Genomic DNA, 27,299 nt, shown 5'->3' on the forward strand with positions numbered 1-27,299 from the left:
TTGATAAGAACACAAACCTTAGTTTCTTTTTTCTTAGTACCTTTTAGGTACTATTTTCGTTTTGTTTTTCTGTGGGGCAATGAGGGTTAAGTGACTTGCCCAGGGTCACACAGCTAGTGTCAGGTGTCTGAGGCCAGATTTGAACTCAGGTTCTCCTGAATGCACTGTGCCACCTAGCTGCCCCCTAGGTACTATTGATCTTAGGTTATCTGTTAACCCCTTTTAGCTACAGTTGATAGGTTATCTGTTAACCCTTAAGCCTCCTCCACAATATTACTAGACTGTGACAATTTCTCTCTCGCTGAAAAATTTCTGTTAAGAAGGCCTAGTTGTTGAGTGATAAGTCAATAGTCTCTTGGGATACTACATCCTGCCTTACTTATAACTATTTTGGTGCACATTTTATCCCCAGTTTGTAAGCTCCCTAAGAGCAAGGAATGCCTTATTTCAATTTTGTATTACCAATATTTAGCAAACTTATATATAGTAAATACTTAATATATTATATATACTATTGTATGTTGTATATAGTAAATACTGAATTCAAAATAAATGTAATCAAAGATCTATGCAAATGCCTATAAGCAGACCCCCAGACTTTTGTGAATGAATTAAAATCCCCCTTCACCAACAATTAAGGCAGACCTGATGTTAACAAAAGTAAATTTACATTAGCTTCAATTTGTATTCAGGATACAATGATCCTTATAAAGAATTTTTTTTTAAGTTTGGCAATAGAAGAAGGCTGACATTGTTGTAATAATAATGGAAGTCTCTGATATGGATCAAATAGCAGGCAATCTGCTTACACATAGATAAATCAGAAAATGAAGAGATGCTCGGCCACTACCTTTTCTTATCTCATCTTCTGTCTGGTATTAATTATGTATGAGGTCTAGTCCAGTGATTACCTTGGTATAGAGAACTCCTGAATAAAGAAACTCCCTCTAGGGATACAAGCTTGCACATTCTCTCCAACTCGTCCTCTTAAAGTGTTTCCTAGAGCACTGAGAGATTAAGTGGTTTGACCACAGCCAGGGGGAATCAGAGGTGAATCTTGAATCCAGATCTTCCTGGCCTTGAAGCTGGCTCTTTATGCAGTATGTCATGTTGTCTCTCATTCTCAGGGATGTATGATTTTTACTTTTGTAATTTGTCAGGAGGAAAGTAACATGAACTAGGTGGGTGCTAAAATCCACTACCCACCATGTGGGGCTGGTGGCTACTGTAGTATCCTGGGCTCAGAGGAACCAGAAACTAAAATTAGACAACAGACCACTAGGAAAACAGTAAATAAAAAGCAGAGAAAGAGAATGGATTCATTCAAGACGAGTTGTGTGATTCTTTAGCAGTAAAAAAAAAGGATGAGACTAAAAAAGTTTATGACTTAGACTGGAATAACATTTATTAAGGTCCTAATTACACACAGTGCAGTGCCAGTTAAAACAAAAGATTGAATAAGGATTTGGACAAGCAAATTATACAAATGGTTTCATGGAAATATATTCAGTGTTTTATGAGGAAAGAAATTTCCATTTCTACCACTAAGGATAAGAAATAAATAAAAGCTCCAAGAAAATATGGGCTACATTAGTCAATCCCTAAACTAAAAAGCAAGAATATTTTTCCCCCCAGGGCAATGAAGGTTAAGTGACTTGCCCAGGGTCACACAGCTAGTTAAGTGTCAAGTGTCCGAGCCTGGATTTGAACTCAGGCCCTCCTGAATCCAAGGCCAGTGCTTTATCCACTGTGCCACCTAGCTGCCCCTAGCAAGAATATTTTTAAAAGCAAGTTTTCAAGAGAATTCAATGCCCAACCTATCTGGGAACCTGCAAAATTACTTAACCTATGCTGAATTTGCTTAGTTTCCCACAATGGCCTCTTTCACGACAATACAGAGAAGGAATAACTTTTGAACCATAATCCCTTTTTGGCTACTAGATCTAGAATTAACTCATTATTATTGCTTTTAGACACTTGATAGCTTATTGACATAGGTACTGTTAGACTAGTTAACATAAAAATTTAAGATGCAAATGACTATGATTTTTTTTTATTTGAAATTCATTGCTCGCCATTATAGATAAATGTTTACATTAAAAAAACACAAGCATATTCTATAATATATACAACTACTCTCACTTACTGAACAAACACAAACATACTCACACATTCATTTAAAAAAATAACTATAAATAATGTGCTCAAAAAAGGTGGGAGAAAGCAGTGACTTCCAAAGCAGTAAGTCTGAAACCAAGAAGATGTTAAAAATCTTTCCGGAAGTCAGTAACTGTACTCACATCAGAGAGAAAACTTTTATTACAAAGATTGACCAACAGCCACTCTGTTCTTAAGGAAAAAAATTGTTTAAGATGTCAAAGATGACATTTATTACATAACCAAAAATAGGAATTCATTTGTTGTAGATACAAATGTCATACAGTTAAAAATCAAATAGTGAGAAATTTAAAAGGCTTGTGATGTCCTCAACTTGGTTCCTCAAATGATTGGAATGTGATGTTGTAATTCTCCACTTGTCAAATTTCTGTTCAGAAAGGCCGTTTGTAAAATAGGTATTCTTTTAAAAGGTCAACATTCAAAATAAATGCAGAAATATGACAAATGTTTCACCTCTGTCCACCAGAAGAACTGATGCATAGGTTTTGGTGTGCTAATTAAAGGAATAACATGAAAAGGCAAGAGGGTTGGGGATTGGGAAATGGAAGTTCATGAAAAAAATATTTAAAAACAAGATCTGTAAAACATGACTTCACTTATATCACATGTGTAGAGAGAGCAAACCAGCCTTCTTCTCTTTGCTTCTCAACCTGTTGAATACAGAGGCAGAGGGGATTTAGATAAATTATCTGAAGAGTCTTAAAATATAAAGGAGACCATTCAGTTTTCAAACGTTAGAGTAAGCAAATTATCATACATATCAGTCAATCAGATTTTAGTTGCAATAGTTACTGGCCCAAAACTTTTATCCTCCACCAAAAAAGTGATTGCCAAATAAAATATCCTGGAGAAGGAACAGATAAATCTCTTCATTTAGGAATTTTGAGAGTTTTTTGTTTTTAAAGACCAATCTGTGTAGCCACATCATGTACACAAACTAACAAGGAGGAAAATAAGTCATGTTCTCCTAGTACAGGACATAGGGATAAATTACACAAAATATCCATCAAATTTTGCTAGAACATAGGAAAAATAAAAGCCAGTCTTAGTGGTATGAGGCAACTAAGCACACTTAAGCGTCTTACATTTATGAAAGCACTTATCACTTATTTTTTGGACTGCACTTATGATTTCGCTAGGGGGATTTCAGTACAGGGAATCCACAGAGGAAACTTTTCCTGCCAATTCAGGTTGGTACCAGAACAGCAATTTATTTATTTATTTTTTTGGTGGGGCAATGGGGGTTAAGTGACTTGCCCAGGGTCACAGCTAGTAAGTGTCAAGTGTCTGAGGCTGAATTTGAACTCAGGTCCTCTTGAATCCAGGGCGGTGCTTATCCACTGTGACCACTAGCCTTCCCTCAGAACAGCAATTATAGAGGATTAGAGAGCTGCTGGTGAATAAAAAGGGTTGGTTAAGTGACCTTGACCAGGCATTATGGGTCACGAAGCAGGATGTAAAAAGATTCTAGTGAGTCTTCCTCAGAAAGGATTGTCAGAGATTTGTTGACAATGAAAAGTGTCTTTCTTAGCAGAAGCTTTTAAATATATTACAAGATATTAAATTATGTGTTCCTACAGCAAAACTAGACACATGAAAAACACTCATAAGAGACATCACCCTTAAGGCCATTATGACCCTAAATGGTGTTTCTGGACTTGTCACATTTTAAAAAGAAAAATCTTACAACTTGATTTTTCCTCCTCAAGTCACCTTACCACCACGTACTCTATACTTGACACAAAAATGTGCTACAAGAAGGTATTAGTAAATAGTCGTCATGAGGTGTCATGGCTAAAAAAATTCAGCACCTGGTGGCCAAGTTTCTTTTAACCTGGGAGACTATTCAAGGTTAGGAATCAACATCCTAAAAGAAAAATAATTCCTTCTCCCACTAATCCCTGCCCCACCCACATTCCAACCCTGTTAACACAAATATGACAGGAATGGCAAAGCATTGCGGTCACTTTTCCTCATGTACCTTTGCCCTCTGATTGAGAGGTGTAAATCTTCCACTCCCTGAAGTGGTATTTAATGGGGAGCAGGTATAACTGGTGGCAACTGAAGATCTAGTCATGAAGAAGAAAAAAAAAGAGAAAACTGTCATATTCAACACTCAAAACTTGTGTAAAATTATTAAAATGTTGGAACTTGGCACAAAGATCAAAATGAAATTTTAACTGTGAGAAGTTCAGTTGTTTAAATTGTAGATAATTACTGTGATTTTGGAGAAAACCGTTTTTCTCTTATTCTACCATTTCTCCTCTAAATGTCTTCATTGATTTTGTCCATGAAAAAGCAAGCTCCAGCATTCTCTCCCACCCCCACCCCTTTGGACCTGTGATTTCTTCAGTTTTGGGGGAGGAATTTCCCTCTACCAACAAATACCAGCTCTGAAATTTCAAAGTATCAGATAATTGCTAAGGCACTAAGAAGTTAATTGTTCTCAGAGAGTTCAGTTATTCAGCCAGGATATGTCAGAGACCAGACTCCAAGATCAAGTCAACAAGTATTTATTAAGTCACTCCTAGTGGTAGGGCATGCTGCTAAGTGCTGCAAATACAAGAAAGGGGGGTGAAAGTTCTGCTCTCAAGGAAAAGACAATTACAAACAACTCTGTTTTGAAGAAGATACATACAGGATAAACCGGATCAGATAATCTCAGAAGGAAGGTGCAAAGGACAAGAGGACTGACTTGGGGAGTCACATAGCTTTCTATCCATACACCAGGCTGTCTTTTAATTTCATGCAACCAAAGTTGTTTATTTGTCTTTTCTGATCTTCCTCTTCCCTTATTTAATTCTTCCCAAGTATTGCTTTGAAATATACTTGATATCACCCTCATTTTTTAACTGTATGAATTTTAGATAATATCATGCATCCATTTTTAAGCTTAACAAGAAGTTGTCCATCTAAACTTCTACCAAATGGCATTTCAGTTTTCTCAGCTGTTATCAAAGAAGTAGTCCTTTCTCTAGTAATTTATGTTCTTGAGTTTATCAAACACTGAAGTATAATTATTTTCAATTATTGTTTCTTACCTAGTGTATTCCTCTGAGCTATTTTTATTTTTTAACCAGTAACCAAATACTTTTGATTACCACTGCTTATAATATAGTTTGGAGCCGGGAAATGTTATGCCCCTTCATTATATTCTTTTACCATGAGCTTGGGCTTCTAGAACTTTCCTTTGGTTCTAACAAATGAATATTTATTATTGTTCTGTCCAGTTCTAAAAATGTAATTTGATTAGGATAACAGTAAATCTGGAAGTTAAGATGTAATGTTATTTTTATTATATTAATATGGCTCAACCCACAAGCAATAAATCTGTCTCCAATAATTTAAGTCTTCTTTTATTTTTTGTGGAGTGTTTTGTAGTTATTTTTATGTAAATCTCATGTGCATATTGATAAATTAACTCCCAGATGTCTTATGTGATTATGAGTTACTTGGAATGGAATTTCTATTATCATTTCTTCCTAGTTTTTGTTACTAATTCATCAGTTAATCAAAAAGAAGTGCCAAGCACTGTGCTAAGCACTTAAGACACAAAGACAAAAATGAAATACACTTTTTTCGATGATTTGAGGAAGCAGAGGAAGAAATTATTTTGCATCCTCATTATGTCATCTGCAATTAGAGATAATTTTATATCATCTCTGCCACTGTTTTACCTTTATTTTTGTTTACATTGTATTACTATAGCTACATTTTTAGAACTATGGCAAATAATAGTAGAGAGAAAAGGAATCCATCTTTTATCCTATTTATAGTAGGAAAGTTTCTAGTATTTCTCCACTGAAAAAATGCCAGCTCTTGCTCTTAAATATATTCTTTGGTCACATTATAAGATGCCTCTGCTCTTTAATGATTTTAACTTAAATGAATCTTGTATTTTGTCAAAAGTTTTTCCTGTATCTATAGAAATAATCAAATAGTTTTCATTATCCTTGAACATGACCTGTTAATTTTTTCTATGTTGAACCATCTTCCCAACACTGGTATGAATCCAACTTGATCACTGTAAATTATTTTCTTTTACTGTCAGTCTCCTTGCAATGATTTTTAAAATGTTTGCCTCAATATCATTAGTGAAATTGCCTGATAATTCTTGTTTTCTGCTTTATCTCCTTCAGGTTTGGGTATGGTGACCACATTTGTCTCACAGGGAAAAAAGACTGGCAAGGTACCATCTGTCTCTATTTTCAAGAAAAGTTTTTGGAACATAGGCCAAAATTGTTCTTTAAGAGTTCAGTAGAATCACCGGTAAATGCATTTGGCCCAGGGAATTTTAGAGAAAAACTTCCAAATGATGACTTATAGCTTGAAAAGAGCCACAGTTTTAGCAATGTATAGAAAAAAGGATGGAAGGAATTTACACAATCAATTCTAACTATGAATGTGAATAGGAAAAATTCATACATGAAATAGAAGAGGATACAAGAATGAAAACAGAAATCCAACAATATGCTATTTACAAAAAACGCACCTGAATCAGAAAAGATGCACACAGAATTAAAATGAGCATCTAGCACAAAATCAGTAATGTTTCAGTTGAGGTAAAAAAAAAGACAGCAATTACGACCTCAAACAAAGCAACAAGAAAATAGGTCTAATTAAAAGACAAAAACAGGAAACCTACATTTTGTTGAACAGTAACAATGACAATGAATTAATATCAGCATTATATATGTATCAAATGCTACAGCATCAAAATTCTTATACGGAAAAGTTAAATTTGAGTTACAGGGGAAAACAGACAGCAAAACTATAATACTGGGAGACTTCAATTTACTCCCTTCTCAGGTCTAGACAAACTGAATCAGAAAAAAAAAATGAAGGACCTAAATACAATTTTAGAAAAGTCAGATATTATATACCTTTAGAGCGTACTGGATAGGAATAAAAAGCAGTATGCCTGTTTCTTCAATATTAGAAAACTATCAATATAACTTACCAAATAACATGAACAACAAAAATCATATGCTTTTATTAATAGATTCAGAAAAGGCTTTTGACAAAAATATAGCACTCATTCCTGTTAAAAACACTGGAAAGCACAGAAATAAAGAGATTTTTCCTCAATATGGTAATATCTATCCAAAACCAAGAGATCCTATTATTTGTACTGGTAATATATTAAGGACCTTTCTAATAAGATCAAGGATAAAGCAAGGATGTCCATTATCACTATTACGATTCAATGCACTGCTAAGAATGCTAGCTATAGCAATGAGACAAGAAAAAGAAACTGAGAGGACAAGCACAAGTTTAGAGGAAATATAATTATGACTTTTTGCAGAGGATATGATGAATTAGAGAACCATAGAGAAGCAACTAGGAAAGTAACTAAAACAATAACTTCAGCAAAGCTGTAGGATATAAATCATCAGCATTTCTGTATACTACCAACAAAATGCAACAGGAAGCTAGAAAGAGAAATTATATTTAGTTTACATTAATTTAAAATTATTAGTCAAAGCATAAAATACTTGGGAATCTATCTACCAAGACACACAAAGGAACTATATGAACACAATTACAGAACACTCTTTACACAAATAAAGACATCTAAATAATTGGAAAAATATTCATTGTTCATGACCAAGCTGAGACAATATCATAAAAATGGAAATATTGTACTCCATAAATTAATTTACTTATTCATACTAGACCACTCAAAGTACCAAAAAATTACTTTACAGATCTAAAATAACAATAACAAAAGTCATTTTAAGAGAAAAATGGCCAAAAATATTCAGGAACTTAATGAAAAAAAAGCATGAAGGAAGCTTAATAGTACCAGATCTCAAACTATACTACAAAGCTGTAATCATTACTAAAACTTGGTACTGGGTAAGAAACAGAGAGGTTGAGCAGTGAAACAGACTAAGCACACAATATATAGAAGCAAATGAGTAAAGAACCCTAGTATGTGATAAACCCAAAGATCCTAGCTTTTGGGACAAGAACTCACTATTCAACAAAGACTGTTGGGGAACTAGAAAGCAATCTAAAAGAAACAAGGTATAGACCAATGTCTCACATGGTTATTCTAAAAGAAGTTTCAATTAGGTACATGAGTTAGACATAAAGGGAAATATCATAAACAAATTACAAGAATGAGGGAGAAATTAAGTATCATATCTACCAATATGAGAAGAGTTCATGACCAAACAAAATACAGAGAGGATCACAAGTGATAACAAAAAATTAAAATATTTTTGCATAAACAAAATCAATGCAGGTAAAATTACAAGAGATACTGGTAAATGAGGAAAAAATCTTAGCAGCAAGATTCTCTGATAAAAGTCTTACTTCTAAGACATAGGAAACTGATTCACATTTACAAGAGTATGAGCCATTCCCTAATTGAAAAATGGTCAAAGGAAACGAACAGGAAGTATTCAGGAAGAAAATTTAAACTACCAATAAATGTGAAAAAATGCTCCAAAAATCACTAATAATTAAAGAAATGCAAATTAAAGCAATTCTGAAGTACCACTTCAAACTTACTGGCTAACATGCCCCCAAAAAGGAAAATGACTAGAGATGTGGGAAAATAGGTACATTAATGCACAGTTGGTAGAGCAATGAACTGCTTCTGTCATTCTAGAAAGCAATCAGAAACTATATTCCAAGTGAAATTAAACTGTGTATGTCCTTTAACCCTGTGACATAACTATTAGGTTTTTATCCCCAAAGATCAAAAAAAAAGGGGGGGGAAAGGGACCCATATATACAAAAATATTAATAGTAGCTGTTTTTGTGATAGCAAAATATCAGAAACTGAAAAGGTTAGGGAATGGTTGAACAAGTTATGATATATAAATATGATGGAATACTACTGTGCTGTAAGAAATGCTGAAGGGGGATAGTTTCAGAGAAACTTGGGAATAATTCTTTTTTTTGGGGGGGGGGGTGAGGCAATTGGGATTAAGTGACTTGCCCAGGGTCACACAGCTATTAAGTGTCAAGTGTCTGAAGCCAGATTTGAACTTAGGTACTCCTGACTCCAGGGCCAGTGCTCTATCTACCATGCCACCTAGCTGTCCCCTGGGAATACTTCTATGAACTGATACAAAGTGAGCAAAAACAGGAGAACAATTTATATAATATCAACAATATTTTACAGACAAAGAATTTTGAAAGACTTGGTAACTCTGATCAAAACAATGACCAACAGCAATACCACTGCTAGGTTTATATCCCAAAGACATCTAAAAAAAGGGCAAAGAACCTATTTGCATGAAAATATAGCAGGTCTTTTTGTGGCAACCAAAAATCAGAAATCAAAGGGACGCCCATTAATTGGGGAAGGGCTAAACAAGCTGTGGTATAAGATTGTGATGCAATATTATTGTGCTATAAGAAATGACAAGCGGGATGATATCAGAAAGGCCTGGAAAGACTTGTATGAACTGATGTATAATGAAGTGAGCAAAACCAAGAGAATGCTGTGCACAGTGACAACAACATTGTTCCATGAAGAACTGTGAATGACTTAGCTGTAGCAATACAATGATGTGAGACAAACCTAAAGGACTAATCATGAAGTATACTATCTACCCCCAGAAAAAAAATTGAACATAGACTAAAGCATGCTATTTTTTCACTTTCTTTATTTGAGTTTTCTTATACAAAATGACTAATATGTAATGTTTTACATAACTGCACATGTATAACCTATATCTAATTGTTTACTGCCATAGGGAGGGAGGAGCGATCAATTTTGGAACTCAAAACTTTAAATAAAAATGTTTATTAAAAATAAAAATAAAAACACATGTATAAACAGGAAAAAAAATAATAGTGAAGGGCAGCTAGGTGGCGCAGTGGATAGAGCACTGGGCCTGATTCAGGAGGACCTGAGTTCAAATCCGACCTCAGATTACTTGAACACTTACTAGCTGTGTGACCCGGGGCAAGTCACTTAACCCCAATTTCCTCACCAAAAAAACCCCAGTGACCAATCATAACTCTAGAGGGCCTATAATGAAACATGCTCCCCGCTACCTACAGATAGGTGGTGGACTCAGAGTTCAAAAGGAGACACTTTTTTTTGGACAGGGCCAAAACAGAATTTGGTTTTGGTTGATTGTACATGTTGTAACAGAGGTTTTTTCTTGCTTTTTCAATGGGAATAGGAGCTGAGGAGATGGGGAGAAGAGGTGGGAGAAATAGAAAGTAGACCTCATTTGAAAAAAATAATTAAATAAATTTTTTTTTTTTAAGAATGAAAAAGGAAGGGAGAAAAATTGGAACTCAAACTCTTATTTAAAAAAAAAAGGTGAAAACTACCTCACATGTAACTGGAAAAAAATTAAATACTATAAAAAAAAAAAAGAATGAAAAAGATCAACAATGCTACTATCACCCAAAAAGAGAGGACTGTGAAACCATCAAGAAGTATCAATAGAAACGTTTCTAATTGTTACCGAATCTTTATAAGAAAGGTCTATACGCATTCAATTAAGAGTACCCCAAATATAAATACAGAAGGATACAGCAGGCTCTTGCAGACTTTCTACCGCATACTATAGCGTCACTGTTATACAAGTGACTTAGTCCAAAGAACCTAAGAACTTTCTATGTCTACATTTTGTATTTAAAAAATAAACAACCATATGATTTAGCAAAGCACAACACTGCCTTAAAGTCTTTTCTCCAATAGGTGTCTCAAATGCAAAAGATAACAGAAGCATTACTAAATAAATTGCAATTATAGAGATAACTGGATATCATTTCAGTGATTAAGCAGAAATCTTATGTTTCCTAAAGGTGTTTAGTGGTGTCAAAGAGACAGTTTTATCTAAAATTCAAATGAAAAAAGATTTCCTACAGAAGTGACTTTAGGGTTTTCCAGGTGTTCTTGTTTGCACAGGACATTATGATGAATGCATCAAACCCTAGAAGAGGCCTCTTCACTTAGATCTATAGATATTCAAAACAGACTGATTTAGCCATCCATACAAAAAATCAAGTGGACAGTAGAATACTTATGGATAGGATTAAGACATGAAGCTGGATAGCCATTCATTACATTAATTCATTAAGATATATATTGTACGGGGCAGCTAGGTGGCAGTAGATAAAGCACTGGCCCTGGAGTCAGGAGTACCTGAGTTCAACATCCGGCCTCAGACACTAACACTTACTAGCTGTGTGACCTGGGCAAGTCACTTAACCCCCTATTGCCTGCAAAAACAAAAAAAACAAAACCAAAAAATAAGATATATATTGTACAAAGACTATATCTGAACCCAAAATGAAATAGGAAGAAAAGAGGTTAGCTTTTATTTGCAAAGTTGCCCAGCACTTGAATGATTGCAAACTGTTCCCAGTCAAGAAGTCCATCTTTAGTAGACTCTTAAAAGTCTGCAGGATGAGATTAGAATTTACAGTTTGAGAGCTAAAGCAGGCTACTGGTATAGAAGTAGCTTATCAATAAACTCATGGGTATAGTGAAGTATCAAAATATCATCATCAATAAACCTTTCCAGAGAAACTACTATTCATGCAAGAAGGTGGAAGTACAGAGGGATATAAGACATGAGCCTATGTTCAAATGACTTTTAATAAAGTTAGGTTGATAGGATTTAATTACATATGAAAAGATGCATTATAATATGAGGTACACAAGTGAAGAGTAAAGAGAGGTACAGACAAATGCTAAAGAATATTCAAAGAAGGAATCAATCAATAAGTATTGGAACAAGGGCAGCTAGGTGGTGCAATGGATAGAGCACAGGCCTTGGAGTCAGGAGTACCTGAGTTCAAATCCAGCCTCAGACACTTAACACTTACAAGCTGTGTGACCCTGGGCAAGTCACTTAACCCCAACTGCTTCACTAAAAAAAATACAAAAAAAACCCAAAACAACAACTGCAGGGTACTAATAAGTATTGGAACAACCCAAGAAAGCCTTATGAAGGAGGTGGCATTTGGCCTGGACCTTGAAACAAGGGAAAAGAGGGTATTTTAATAAGGAGAGAAAGGCATAAATGGCAAACATCAAGTCGGCACATGCATCACTAGTATGTTTTATTAAATAGTGAGTAGAGTAATCTGTTGAAGCAGATTCCTGTAAAGGATGAAGTAGGAGTCATTTAAACTCAACTCTATAATATATGGGGAACTTAAAAAGTTTTTTTTTTTTTAACATGGATTTTACAGAAATAAGGCAGTATTTTTTGAAATCTAGCAGCACTTTGTAGGACGGAATAGATGGAGAGGTCACTTAGGAGGCTACTGCTGTAATTCCAGGTGCAGAGTGATGATGGTATAGACTAGGGTCATAGCAATAAGTTTAGAAAGAAAGGGGACAGATGTAAAAAATATTATGAAAGAAGGCTAAACAGGACTTGGAAACTAATTGGATGTGGGAAGAGAAGAAGAGTTAGATGACTTCAAACTTTGAGATGTTGGAAACTGATGGAACCACTGACAATAAAGAGGAAAAGCTAGAGAAGGAATTAATGGGAGGGGAGTTGGTTGTGGCATTATGAAAATAATGGATTTAGTTTTAGACAATAGGCAGCCCGGGTTAAGGCTGTAGACAGAATCACAAGATTTAGAGTTAGAAAAGACCCTGGAGATCAATTAGTTCTATCCCCTCTTTTTATACTTAAGAAAATAAAAAAAAAAAATTAAAGAGGGCATCTAGGTGGTACAGTAAATAAAGCACAGGCTCTGGATTCAGGGGATCTGAGTTCAAATCCAACCTCAGACACTTACATAGCTGTGTGACCCTGGGCAAGTCACTTAACCCTCATTGCCCCACGCCCCCAAAAAAAATTAAAGGAAAAAAAAAAAGAAAATTGAGCCCAGGAAGATTTGCCCAAGGTTACAAAAGTAGTAGCAGAAGTGAGGGTCTAACAGGTCCTCTGATTCCAAATCCAATGCTTTTTCTACATATTATGCTAATTGGAGGGTAGTAAGAGAGATAGAGGTTTGGGTGATGTAGGAGATAGATATAATACACATGTCTGGGCATAAAAATATACACAAACCACATAACTTCCTAAGTCCCTTACATTTTCACCATGAATACAGATAACAGTTACCAGCTACTTATGAAGAATTCTTAATCTTTCCAATTTAATGAATAGGCATTCATTCTAATTGTTTTTTCATTCTAATTTATAAATTGCTAATGCTGAAATGTACCTTAAAGATTTTCATAGTCCAAGCCCCCGAAGAGACAATGAAACCCAGAAAGGTTCAGCAATCTGCCCAACATTACACAGCTGGTGGGAGAACTATGAGCTGAACTCAAGTCTTGTGACTCCTAGAGTCCAATGCTCTTTCCATTTTGATTAGATTCTCCAGAAAACATGGCGATTTCTCAATCTCAGCATATTTTAATACTTACAAAAAAGGTAAAATAATTAGAAAAGAATATCCTTTCCTTCATTTTAGGAATACTTAATACGTTACAGTTCCAACATCCTTTAACATAATGCTCTGCTTTTATCCACATTAAATTGTAAATTATAGAACTCTGTTTTTATATTTCAGCATTATGAACCCTGCAATAATAAGCATTAATTCATTCAACAAGTACAAGGTGGGCCAAAAGTCATGGTTATGAAGGGGCTTCAATATTTAATAACTCTTTATTTTTTGTTTTTAATTATAATCCCACAGTATCATATATGGTATATGTAGGATACACACACACACACATACACACACATATTTGAAATAAAGAAACTTCTTTTTTCAAAAATTTACTAAAACATTAGACCCCTTTATGACTTTTGGCACACTCTGTATTTATTAACACATTAAAATACATAGCTACTATCCTGAACTGTTGCTAACTACAAATTAGATAATGTATATCAGTCCTTTGTAATTATAAAACACTATATAAATGTGAATTAACATAAAACCAATAATTGGTATTAAGAATAACAATAATAAATAAGAATTATGCCAACAGAGAAACCCAATAATCACTTGGAATTAAAAGTTTCACTTTATTCCTCTGGAAGAAACAATAAATTCCTGAGTTTAAACTTCTCTTCATGGCTTCCTTTTTACAATACTTCTGTAATATTCTATACTTTTTGTGCATTTATACTTTTCTTAGTATTTTATTATTTCAAAAACCTTTCAAACCCATTAGCTACTTCCAAATCCATGATGTGAAGTCCTGGTGGATATTAGAAAACTCTGCCTTCAAGGCAAAGATCAACAATAATTCTGTTATTCCTCTATGAAGTCCTATATCAGTTTCACAGAGTTTTATAACTAAAATATCATTATTGTAGCACTTTTATGTTGGATAATTTTCCGCAAAGATTAATCACTTCAAATGGCCCTATGATTATACCAATCTAAATATGATGGTCCTATAGGTATGACATAATTATAAAGTAATGAACCATTTCACAGGTCACAATAGTTACTTTACAATCATTTTTCACATATATTTGAAACCTGGAACACTGAATTCTCTTGGGTTTCTTATAACAGTATATTCCAAATCAATTCAAAATGTGAAAATGAAAAACCATGAGTAGGCCTAGAGGGATAAAAAAGACACTATTTGAATAAAAATTGCACTGAAACTACTATCAATAGTTAATTTCTAAAAAACAAAACAGAATAAAAAACCTCCAGTAGTTAAAAGGCAGAAAATCCCAAAGAAAATACAAAATTTTTACTGTCAGGGTATATTTTAGAATAATAGCACCATCCTCATAGCTGAGATAATTTTATATTCTATAATCAAAATCTTGAATAATGAAAGTTGACTTAAATGTATTTTTAAATTAGTTTTTTAAATGTAGATTAGGTAATGATTATTATATAAAGAACTTATTCAGATTCTGTTTAAAAAAAACCTTTATGGTTGCTAATTGTAGCAAATTTCCTTAAAACAACATAATTGCATTTAAATCTTTTGTTGCTGTTTGAAGAGAAAGATGATTCAGACCTAGATCAGCTCAGGTCCTTTAAAGTGTGTGTATTTTTTCCTTCTAGTATTAGCTTCATTAAAAAAGTGGGATAAGGGAAAATGAATCTCCTTCAATTCCACTTTTCTCTGGGGCTTCTTAGTCCCCAAGTCCTTTCACCACTCAACTGTGGGTTTGCTCCTGACCCCTTCTCCTCTCTTTATCCAAGCAACCTAATCTCCCAACTAAAACTAAATCAGACTGCAAACACCTTATCACAAAGAGTTGTACAAAGTGCCTCTCATATTTTTTGTGTTTAATAAATATTTATTTATAAATAACCCCACCTTCTTGCATTCATTCCATTGGCAGGAGAAATAACACTGCCTTTTGAATTCTCTGTAGCTTCTGCCCCTGGAATAGACACCTCAATTGTTCTCTTTCCACCTTCTAGAAAACAAAATATTAGTTACATTAATACTCTGTTTAAAGAAATAATCATTCAATTTTGTATGTCTTGTTACAACCTATAGATCCTTTTGTTCAGTATTTTTTTTGACAATTATGTCCCATGATATACCTGAATTATTAGAAAATGAAATGGTGAAACAATTATGACTACAAAAATAATGTAGTTTTTACTGTTAATAATAAAACATCCCAGTAAAGTGATACCCATCCAATCAGAAATTTTCTAGTAACAGATACCATGGTAAAATTTTTAAAAGTAACAAATGGATAACAAGGAGTGCCTACAAGACATCCAAACAAGTCTTTAATCAAAGTCATGTGTCTAAAGTTTTCAGACAAAAGAAAGCTTTCAGATGCTTCTTTGAAGAGTTTAACATTTGTTAGGTAAATAAAGGAAGTTAGGAGGGTAACGGGCAATTGAAATTTTAACCCTTCTACTTGGAAGTAACATGGGGTTATCAAAGACTATGCCAGCAACATGTAAACTTCTCCAGATGGAAATGCTTCAAGAATGAGCCTAGTAATGTCTGTTGTCCAAGGACCAGTGCAGCTTGTTAGGAAAGGCTCCTCACCAAGCTGACTGAAATATAATGAGCATTTTATCCTGGTACTAAAATAGACAAGAGCTGTGATCTGCATCAGTGGATGGAATATGCAGACTGACAAAGTCCTCCAGATACTAAAGCATTTAGATTAGACATTTTACTACATACATTAGTTAGTCATACGAGAATAGAAGCTGAGAAAAAAGGATTGTATCTTATTTATTATTATATTTATCTTATTTATTATTATTAACTCTATCTCCCCTGGGACCTGGCACAATGCCCTATACATAGTCTACTAAACTGAAATCTAGTTAAACAGAACATGCCACACTAAAGCTAATTCATTGATTTGCTATTCATAATTGTCATGTAATCAAAATAAGACTCCCTTTGTCCCAGCATGGTTTTTGATACTGACAAGATGCTATATTTTAGATGGTCTGTCATCCTCTCAAACTCAATATGGCTGGGGGCCGCTAGGTGGCGCAGTGGATAGAGCACCAGCCCTGGATTCAGGAGGACCTGAGTTCAAATTTGGATTCAGACACTTGACACTGACTAGCTGTGTGACCCTGGGCAAGTCACTTAACCCTCACTGCCCCGCCCAAAAAGCCTCCCCCCACCAAAAAACCTCAATATGGCCAAAATTAAATTCATTCATCATCTTCCCCAGCCTTGTTTCCACCACAAAAGGTTATTTCCTTCCTCAACTACCAAGTTTCTTCAATGAAACCATTGTCCTTCAAGTCCTCCAGATAAAAAAATAGTCTTTTTCCTTCATGTCTGAAACTTAATCTTGTCACTAAGTCATGTCCTTCATAATTTCCCCTTTCCTCTACCTTCTCATTATTAATATCTTAATATCAGCCCTCATGACCACATCTAGCATATGATGGCCAGTGGGCTGCGTCTTTGCATCAAGTCTTTTTGTCCAATTATTTTTTACATGACCAACATACTAATCTTCCTAAGATACCACTTTCTCCAGGTTAAATCCTTTGTTCAAAAATTCAGAATGACTTATTATCTACTGCATCAAATATATCCTTTTCTACCTGCTTTTCAAGGTCCTCCATAAACTGTTCCCATTCTACCTATCCAAATTTATTTACCATCACACAGAACCTGCCACAGTTTGGTAGGTTTAGTCACTGTTGCCTCAATGTATTTGATGATGCTGTTCTCAATGCCTCTATTAATGTTGTTCCTTGTCCATGACCAATTTGTGTCCTTTCCATCCTTCTAGGCCCCGTTCAAAAGATACCCCTACACACACACACACACACACTCCCAAATATATATAGATCCTAAATATATATATATCAAATACAAATATACATGTATGCACATATTTCATATAATTTAAATAGTTATAAAGAGAACTTATTAAATTTTAAAATTATAAAATTATTCATCTTAAAGTACATATAACTACGTTTATGTTAATATATGTATATGTGCATACATATATGTAATGTTATACATACCATATGCACATATTTCTACATATTTCTCTATATATACCTTTCTATCTATATATGTATGTGTGTGTACATACATACGCATAGGCATACATGGGTATATAGTGCTTTGTTCCTACCCACAATGAACTCTTCCTGGTTGCAACTTATACAGTAATAATTAATATTAAATATTTAATTCTAAACATTACTTTTGTTTTCCCAAATAGATTATAAATTTCTTAAAACAGTACTGTCTTAGGAATGTTTGTACCATAGTGATTTACATACAAATATGAAGATATGATATCACATATATAAAAACAAAACTGCAAATGTGATTTCACAGAACAGTTGCCAAATTAATTCCCTTATAGATGATTTTTTTTTTTTTTAGTGAGGTAATTGGGGTTAAGCGACTTGCCCAGGGTCACACAGCTAGTAGGTGTTAAGTGTCTGAGGCCAGATTTGAACTCAGGTACTCCTGAATCCAGGGCCAGTGCTCTATCCACTGCGCCATCTAGCTGCCCCTATAGATGATTTTTTTAATTGTATCTATTAAAAAACAAATAATATTTTAAATTAATTGAATCACTGCTTAGTAACTGTTTACTGTATCAAATATTTTTCAAGGAAAATCACTGCACAAAAAGATGAAAGTAATTCATTTCTCCCTATTCACTTTTCAAAAACATCTCTTTGGAGCCTACCAAGTGGTGCTAGAGATCAAAGCAGTTCTACTGCTATAGTTACTGAATCTGTAATAGAGGTGCTGAGACAAAGGGAGAAGTTTTGCTTTCAGAGTTTCATTGTGCAATGTTACCCTAAAGGTGCCCCCCCCCCAAACTACAGCCTTGCATTCTTGTTAATTATTCATCTATTGCTCTTATTCCTAGCTTTTTAAACCACAATACCCACCAGTCCATGCTCTCAGAGGTGAATGACCAGGGGAACTTGATGGAGGGAAGGATTTAAACAGACAAGTTTTTGCTGTTCTATTAATTGCAGCAATTTCCCACGAGCCTCTACACTCTGACGGTTCAATTCTGCTATCTTTCCTCCATGCTGTTTGGTGTTTGTGGCTGCATTGCTGGAAAAGTCTTTTAAAGAAAAATAAGAATTCAAAAACTCAATTATACAATCTTTTAGCTCTTTTCCTCCTAAATACTACTTACTAAATACATGCAACCAGTGCTCTCCATAAACCTGCTTAGCCAAATAGAGAAGAATTTCATATGTGCAATTAGAAATGTTTGCCTATTGTTATGGAATATTACTTAATCTATTGTTGGCATTGCACAAGCCCTTTTCCCTTTGAACACATTTCTATGAGACCTGAAATGTGTACTAGCAACAGGTCCATTCAATTTAGCTTCTCCTCTTATGGGGAATGATGAGGCTGAAAAAGCTTATACTATTGACCTATTGACTTCTCCAGAATGTCTTCCTAACAGACCTAGAGAGACCAACCATGTTGATTTAATAAAAATGGAGCTTGAAGGGCTGAGGGGGAAGAGATTCTCATGGGGTGTTTCAGTACACAAATGCATTATGCATGAGAGCTTAGTAACTCGCCACAGAGACTCCACTGCTCCCTAGATGCAATCTCTACCTAGCTAATTTAAACAGTATAGGTAGCAAAACCAAGGGAAGTTGGCCTAGACCTTCTATATACCCTAGGTCAGGCTTCCTCTAGACTTGAAGGCTTGCAAAGCAGTCCAGAGATTTCAGGCCATTGCTCACAATGTGTAGTATGAAAACATTTAACATTTTCCTTGAAATTATCAAATTGTTTCGCTCTATCCATTTTTATCAACCTACTATTATTGATAGTATATCCAACTCCTAACACTTTGCAAGAGGAAGCAGAAACATATAGTGAAAGGAAAAAGAAGGAGTAGATATCAAGGAGTAACTCTATACAGGATCTCTGATAATTATATTAATATATATTGGAACCTCCTCATTGTTTCAAAATCAGATGTTGCCCTTGGTGAGGAAAGAAGAGAATACAAATTAGAGAGATCACTAAGCAGAGCCTATGTCCATTAATAGATTAGTGAGCTGAAAAAAAAGTATGAAATTAGAAGTATTCTTGGTTATAGTAAAAGATCAGGTGAAGATTCTAAACTGCAGTGTGACCATGCAAGTATTTAATAACCTCAAAAAGCAACAGCAGCAAATTTAAACATTTAAATTGGGGATGCGGGGAGGGTGTTTAGCTAAATAAGTCTGTGTCAAAGGCTTTTAAAATTTTGCAAATTGTAATCCTCAAATGCTCATAAATAAGCAGTCCCTTATTAATAAACCCTGGATTTAATAAGCAACCATATACTTACAAATAGTCAGTTGTACCCCCAATACTCTAACCCAATTATGCCAGAGTCCTTGCTGCTGCTGCTATCTGTGGGAATCAGTTCCTAACTTACAGTTCCTACCTCCCTGCGAGCCACTGCCCATGGAAATCCTATTTGTTCACTGGAGCCCTCATCTAGCCTTACTAAAGCTCTGACTGCAGCAGATCTACCATTTTGTCCTCTTCATTTATCTCTTCATTCCCCTCCTTCCCCTGCTGGGACATCCACCATTAGAATATGACAAATACTCCGAGCCTGCTCCCACAACATGACATATACATGCCAAATCCTCAAACCCTGCTGAAGTCTTTAAATTACTGGAGTGGAAGGGAAATAGGTAGAAACCTATTTATGACTAGAAGTGGTGAAGATTTGCTCCTCAGATCCCCAAAAGAGAATTCAGAATACCTCTTCCCATAGTCAGTTTATATTGCAGATTTTTATGGGCTAGCCTGTGCACCTTTTTATAACTGTTTGTATGGGATGGTAACTTTCTAATCTACAAATAAATTATAATTATTTTTTTTTGGAAAATGAACCTTACAAAGTTAAAAACTACATGTACATAGCATTCTTTTACATGTAATTTAAAGGAAGGCTAGTAATAATAAACACATATGATGGCAATCGATTAAAAGAATGTTAAGAGTTCTAGCAACAACTATATTAGTACCAAGTAGGGATACTAAGAAGAAATACATCCACCTATATACTAAAGTACTTAAATAAAACCTGAATTAATCCTTAACTAGACAATCTGTGATAGATACTTACTGTTGTCACGTCACTGACATTTTCCAGTTTGGCTGGGTCCTGAGGTCCATCCCCTTGTTCCCCTGAGGGGCCTATAAAACTGTTTAGATGTGCTTTAATAGCAGAATTCTGCAGTGTTAACTCAGCAATTCGTGCCATCAGATCTTTATTTTGCAGAAAAGGCTCATTTGTTCTAAGCTGCTGTCCATCTCCAAGTACTGGAGGCTCTTCTGGAAAAGTATGGTTCCCCAAGTGCTGAAAATGGGAAGGAGGGCACTGGGCCTGAGGCACACTGGCAAATAAAGGCTGGGTTTTGTTCTCTAAGTCTTCATCCATATGAGAAACTCTCCATCTCTGGGTGAAAAGACGGTTTTCCTCATTTGAGTTTGGAATTTCTACAGCGTTAGGCGAGTTCTTCTTTTCCCAATTTTGTTCCTTCTCAGTTATTTCTACACTTGGAAGAATACGTGGGGCAGGACGAGTTTGAACTGTCCTCCTCAATACTACAGACAAGAATAAAAAAATGAGCAATGAAGGTTAATCTACAGCAAGTCCATGATGTGTGTGTGTGTGTGTGTGTGTACACATGCATGAAAGCATGCATATGCACACACATATATCAAGGTCATTAACTCAAAATGGCATTATCAAAAAAACATTCTTACATAAGGATTTAGATTGCAAATGGCTTCATTAATTCTGACAGAGAACATGCCAGAAACATGCCACTCATCATCCTAATGTGAAGACTGATTATATTCTATCAAATCATTTACTATGATCTTTCTGGGATGTAAGTTGACAAATTCACATTAAACAAATATTTTGGTCAGAGTATGGTAAAACAAAGGCAAAAGAATCTTGATTTGGGTTCATATTACTAGTTAAAAGTAACTTTTAAAATAATTTATTGCTTTGAAAGAACAATTCTTTACTTTCTAAAGGACGTTTTACTTACTAAAGGAGGACAACTTGGATCCCTTCACATTTACATCTTTACTCAACTTTTTTATCTAAGGATTTAAAATAATCTTCATGATAAAACTAATCAAGCTAAAATAGCACTTTGTACCTCTCTTATGAACTTATGCTCTAATTATGTATTATGGTTATTTATGTATATACCAAAGCCTCTCCAACTAAACTGTAAGCTTCATGAGAGTTGGAGCAATTATTACTTATCTTTTTATCTCCCTAGAAAGTAGCACAGTATTTGGTGTTCTTTGAATTTGTTTAATAATAGGAGGAAGATTGATATAAATTAGTGAATTCTCTTAAAGAAATACAATTTGACAACTTTCAAGGATATAAAATAATTTAAAGTAGGATAACAAAGTGTCATCTATAATGGTCTTTGCTTTAATGAGGAGATAATTGTCTGAATTAAAACACTGTAATAGTAGTTTTAGAAACATTTGAGAATGCTTGGAAAAATGTTCTCTAAGTACTTTTTTTTTTTTTTTGGTGAGGCAATTGGGGTTAAGTGACTTGCCTAGGGTTACACAGCTAGTAAGTGTTAAATGTCTGAGGCCAGATTTAAACTCAGGTCCTCCTGAATCCAGGGCCGGTGCTCTATCCACTGCACCACCTAGCTGCCCTCTCTAAGTACTTTTTAACATTTTCCCAATATCTATGAAGAAAAGATCAGCTAATTGAAAGTAAACTTCAGTCACCAAATAATCACAAATTGCAATTAATTAAATTTGATGCAAAAGATTTTATTTTTATTGAATCCCTCTCCTAATCTCTGAGGAAGGTTTTATACTAGAAAATGAAGTTTTATACTCAACTTATTATCGGAACTTAAATAGCTCCTCTATATATAGGGAGTAAAACAACCCAATTTCATTATCATCTAAAGACTGTATCATCCTATATCTCTTCTCCCTTCCACAGCTAAAGTGCTAGAAAAAGCTGTCAATGCTCATTAATGCCATTTCTTCACTCACCTGCCCATGAAATCAGAGGCTTAAGTAAATTAAAATTAACAGAATTTTCTGAGATATACTACACAGCAATTCGATATCTTTAACAATTTTTACAACAATAAAAATCTCCATCTTTTAAAAACAATGGTTATCCTTTCTCCAAGAATTCTAGAGAGCATTTTAAAGAATTGGAGCAATTGGGTTTTTTAAACTTCCAATGTACCACGTTTTCTAACTAAATTAGCTAGCTCTAAAGTTAATCTTTTTACATTTAATTTCAATTTCAAAAAAAATGTTAAAGTTAAATGAGAAAATTTTAATTAATCGACAACCTCATAAATGTGGTATTCCTTTCAGAGGTGACAACCACAATCCAATTAAACCTTTTCATCCTGTTCTCCTTGTCCATATCCTTCCACGAATTCTAAATAGAGAATATAACTTGTGCACTGGAGTCCTTCCTCAAAGTTCTTTAACATTTCCTTTTATATTCTCATCTAAAATCCATAAGACTTAAGCTCTATCCTCCAAAGAATTAAAAACCCTCAACGATTAAGTAGAAAATTTTTGGTGAGTTAAGGTTAATGGGTAGCCATACCTAGACATCTCTTAATTCCACAGTTCCCAGAATATTTGGCTCCCTTTTGCTTTGGTTACCTTTCACCAATAGATGCTGCTACCTAACACAGTATTTAAGCAAATATAAAAATTTCTTAAGTTTGCATCTTTGGGTTATACAAGACACATTCATTCCTTTTAATCATTCTGTAGGTTCAAAAGTTTTAAAAAACAAAGAGCACCCTAACTTAGATATAGGAGTCAGGCAGTCAATAAACATTTTAAAACCGCCTATTACGTGCCAGACACTGTGCTAAGCACAGGAAACATAACAATCAAGTTTCGTTTAATCTAAAGACTCCAATATCCTACATCCTATATGTCTTCTTCCTTTCACAAAATGACAGAACAAGTTGTCAATGTTCATTAACTCACTGGCTTTTTGATTTTTAAAACCCTTCTCTCTATATCCAACCATACTACTGAATTTTCCAAGCATACCAGTGACTGTCTAACTGCTAAATCCAACGGCCTCTTCCCAATCCTCCTTCTACTTGCTTTCTCCAGAGCTTTGGTTGACCGCTCCTTCCTTAGAAATAATCTCTTCATTTCGAGTTTCCATGACATTGCTCTCGCCTAGTTCAACTCCAACCAGTTTGACCTCTCCCCAACTCCAACTTGAATCCTGACTCGATGACCCTCTGTAATGTCATCTTTGGTCTCCTGCCCAAAGGACCCCCGAAGGCTCTGTCCTAGGTTCCCTTCTCTTCTCTCTCCCTTGGTGATTTCATTCATGCCCATGAATTCAACTATCATCTTTATGCAAATGATTCCCAAATGTACATATCTGGTCTTAGTCACTTTCCTGAAATAGTCCTTTATCAACTGCCTGCTCAATATTATTAACTATACATTATGATTGCATTTCATTATCTCCCTCATTAAATTTGCCCCTCCCCCAGTCCCTCTATTTCTGTTGAGAGCACTACCTTCATTCTGGTCAACCAGGTTCTAATCCTTTGAGTCACTGCTAACTCTTCCTTCTCCTTATTAGGTTGCTAAGTTTTGTTGATTTTACCTCCAGCTGTTCCTAGCACTTGGCATTTCTAATTTTCACAAAGAATACAGTATCCCTAGAATGTACTATGTCTTTTATAATCCTATTTCCTTCAAAGCTAAATTCAAGTGCCACCTCCTACTTAGAAGCCTTTCATAATTTTCCCTCTATTCCCTCAGTAATTTGTACTCTCTTCATCCCCAAATAGGTTGTACTTACTATCTATGTATGTTTATTTGCTCAAGTAGAATGTAAACTCCTTGAGGACAGGAACTATTTAATTTTTATCTTTGTACTCACAGTGCCTAGCAGCATGCCTTTAACACAGTCAGGACTTAAGAAATGTTTGCTGAGTTGAATGAGACAAGAAGTTTTCTTACCTTCCTGCAATGGAGGGAAGTCTGGATTGGTTTTTTGCCTAGGAGGTGTTAGCATAACAGCTGGCTCAAACATATGGGCTGGTAAACTGTTGGCAAGGCTCGAACCATCTGTGGGATTTGGCAACTGAGTCAGTTTAACAGGTAATTCTTCCTGGGGGAATTCAGTCATTTCCCTTCTGAATATCAATGGAACAGAGACGTTATCATTTACAACTGGAGCCTCTGAAGAAGAAGAAAAGAGGCTCTAATAAGTATGTAAAAGTCTGGAATCACATCATTAATGGGCACATTCCACATGAATGCCAGGCAGCTACAGCCTCTCACTATGCCCTAATAAAGGTCATCCTTCATCTCTCAGCTCCTGACTCTCCCAGGACTGCATATCAAGGCCTGGACTTCTAACTCCAGGATTATTACTCTCTGGAAAGATGTTGGGAAACAAATGCTTTGAGGAGCTATTCAAGGGACTAACGGGCAAACCTTGTTTGGCATTTCAGGGAGATCATGTTCATCACTACAATAAGTTCTCAAGGTTCACATGAAGGTCATGATGAATAATGGAGTGTGCCTACAAAGTAATGAGAAGGATTTTACACATAAAAGTCAGTGTCATTACTTTGTAGTCACATTCAATAGTAAAAGGAAAAGTAGAATTTCTGACACACAGCAAGACCTAAATATGGTTCCACATAATTCAATACCACCACACAGATACCTTGACTATTGATAATGCTTCTGATCGCAATTCCCCTTTCTGAGGCTGGGCTTTCTTCTCTGTTAGATCCTATTACAGGGATGCTTTTAATGGCATGTGTGAGTGAAATCAGTTGCTCATCAGTTGTTATCATGTACTGTTGGAATTTTGCCTACAGAACATAAAGAAAAAAAATAACAAAAATAACAAACCCATATCCTGACGTCAAAGAATCTGAATTAGAAAAAGGCAAAACAAAACATGTATACCAAGAAAAACAATCTAACTCATAATTTAAAATATTCTAGGAAATTTAGGATAATTTTATTCTAGTCTAACAGATTAAAAATGACTCCCTGTGATATTCAATTAAACAGATATTAAGTGTCTACTACATTCCAAGCACTCTATGCTAGGCACTGAGGAAACGCACAGTCTTTGCCCTCAAGATCTTATAATCTATCATATGGCTACTCAACTCCGTAAGTTTTTATGAACGACACTCCATGACAAATAGAATTTACTAGCTGTGTAAGGCAGTATGGGCCCAAAGGCCTACATTCTAAATTGAATGAAATTAGAAACTGATCCAATATATTAGACTGCAAGAATAAAAGAGCTAGGATCCTCTTCTCCACCTACTCTCTTTGCCCCTAATTACAGAATAAGACACCAAAAAGAAAAGAAATGGCAAAAGAAAGCACGCATGGAAATAAAAATCAATTTCAAATGCAAAAAAGCATACAACTAGCATATGGCGGGGAAGCTATGCAAGATATCTGGAGAAATAGTTAGGTTTATATAAATTAAAGAAATTAAACATGAATTGGCAGGGCCTTTAGAAATCTGGAGCCCAAACCCATATTTTACATGAGAAAAATGAGGTCCAAGAGATTAAAATTATATAGGAAAGTTAACAGAACTGGGATTCAAACTAGGGCCTTCTGACTCCAAACCTTATACTCTTTCAACTATACTACACTGCTTACATATTTGGTGATGGTAAAAAGAAATGAGCTCAGAGTCAAATGAATGAAACAATTTTAAATAAGTGCTTCCCAACCTCAAGACTGCCTTTGACACTTATGATTACCTAATTCCTCCTTGACATACTTCCTAAATTTAGCTTCTGTAATACTCTGTTGTGATAGAGTGCCAGAGTCAGAAAGACTCATCTTCCTGAGTTCAAATCCAGTTTCAGACATTTACTACGTGTGTGACCCTGAGCAAGTCATTTAACCTGGTGTACCTCAGTTTCCATAAAATGAGCTAGAGAAGGAAATGGCAAACCACGCCAGTATCTCTGCCAAGAAAACCTCAAATGGGGTCACAAAGAGTTGGACATGACTGAAATGAATGAACGAGAATAAAATACTCTGATCTTATGATCTTTTAAGTCTTCTGTCTCATCTTTCCAAGTAGTCTTTTTCTGCCTGCACTGGCCTTAATTCTTCCAAAAATCAAGAAATGAACTCATATCCCCCAGGCAAGGTTCTACCAAAAACTCACCTGTAATAATTCTATTGACTATAGTTTTACTTCAGAACTTGACTATGCTATCATAGAATCTCAAAGTTGGGTTTCAGAAGCCATTTAATTCAACCTAGATCAGAACAAGAAGGCCCATTACCATATCCTCAACAAGTGCTCAGCCGGTCTTCATTTGAAGACTTCTATTAAGATGGAAAATACTACTATAATTTGCCTTCATTCTTTCATATTTTTCATGTATAATCAGGGAAACAGGCTGATAATACAAGTACATATAAGATCATAGATTTAGAGTAAGAAGGGACCATGGAAACCACTCAGTCCAAATCTCTTATTTTAGAGGTGAGGAAACTCAGACCTAACGAGATTAAGTGACTTGCCCAAGATCTCACAATGCACAGCTATGGCCCAACCTAACAGTAAGATCTGAACTTCTAAGCCAGAGCTCTTTCCACTGTAGCATACTGTCTCTTATTTTATATCTAAATGACATTCCCAAATAATCTTATCTTGAAT

At 35.0% G+C, this 27,299-nt stretch overlaps 1 protein-coding gene across 1 annotated transcript in view; it reads right to left on the minus strand.

Annotated features, from left to right (window-relative positions):
- Positions 1-1,315: 1,315 nt before the first annotated feature.
- SPICE1 (spindle and centriole associated protein 1) overlaps positions 1,316-27,299 on the minus strand; it is a 70,381-nt gene continuing 44,397 nt past the window's right edge. The window contains 9 exon segments of the mRNA XM_043997628.1: positions 1,316-2,828; positions 4,160-4,247; positions 15,434-15,536; positions 18,484-18,526; positions 18,529-18,617; positions 18,620-18,665; positions 20,697-21,178; positions 24,599-24,820; positions 25,314-25,464. Of these exon segments, the coding sequence (XP_043853563.1) occupies positions 2,775-2,828; positions 4,160-4,247; positions 15,434-15,536; positions 18,484-18,526; positions 18,529-18,617; positions 18,620-18,665; positions 20,697-21,178; positions 24,599-24,820; positions 25,314-25,464 (1,278 nt within the window). The 3' untranslated portion in view covers positions 1,316-2,774.

Source organism: Dromiciops gliroides, chromosome 3, assembly GCF_019393635.1.
Source record: "Dromiciops gliroides isolate mDroGli1 chromosome 3, mDroGli1.pri, whole genome shotgun sequence".
In the NCBI taxonomy this organism is placed as follows: domain Eukaryota; kingdom Metazoa; phylum Chordata; class Mammalia; order Microbiotheria; family Microbiotheriidae; genus Dromiciops; species Dromiciops gliroides.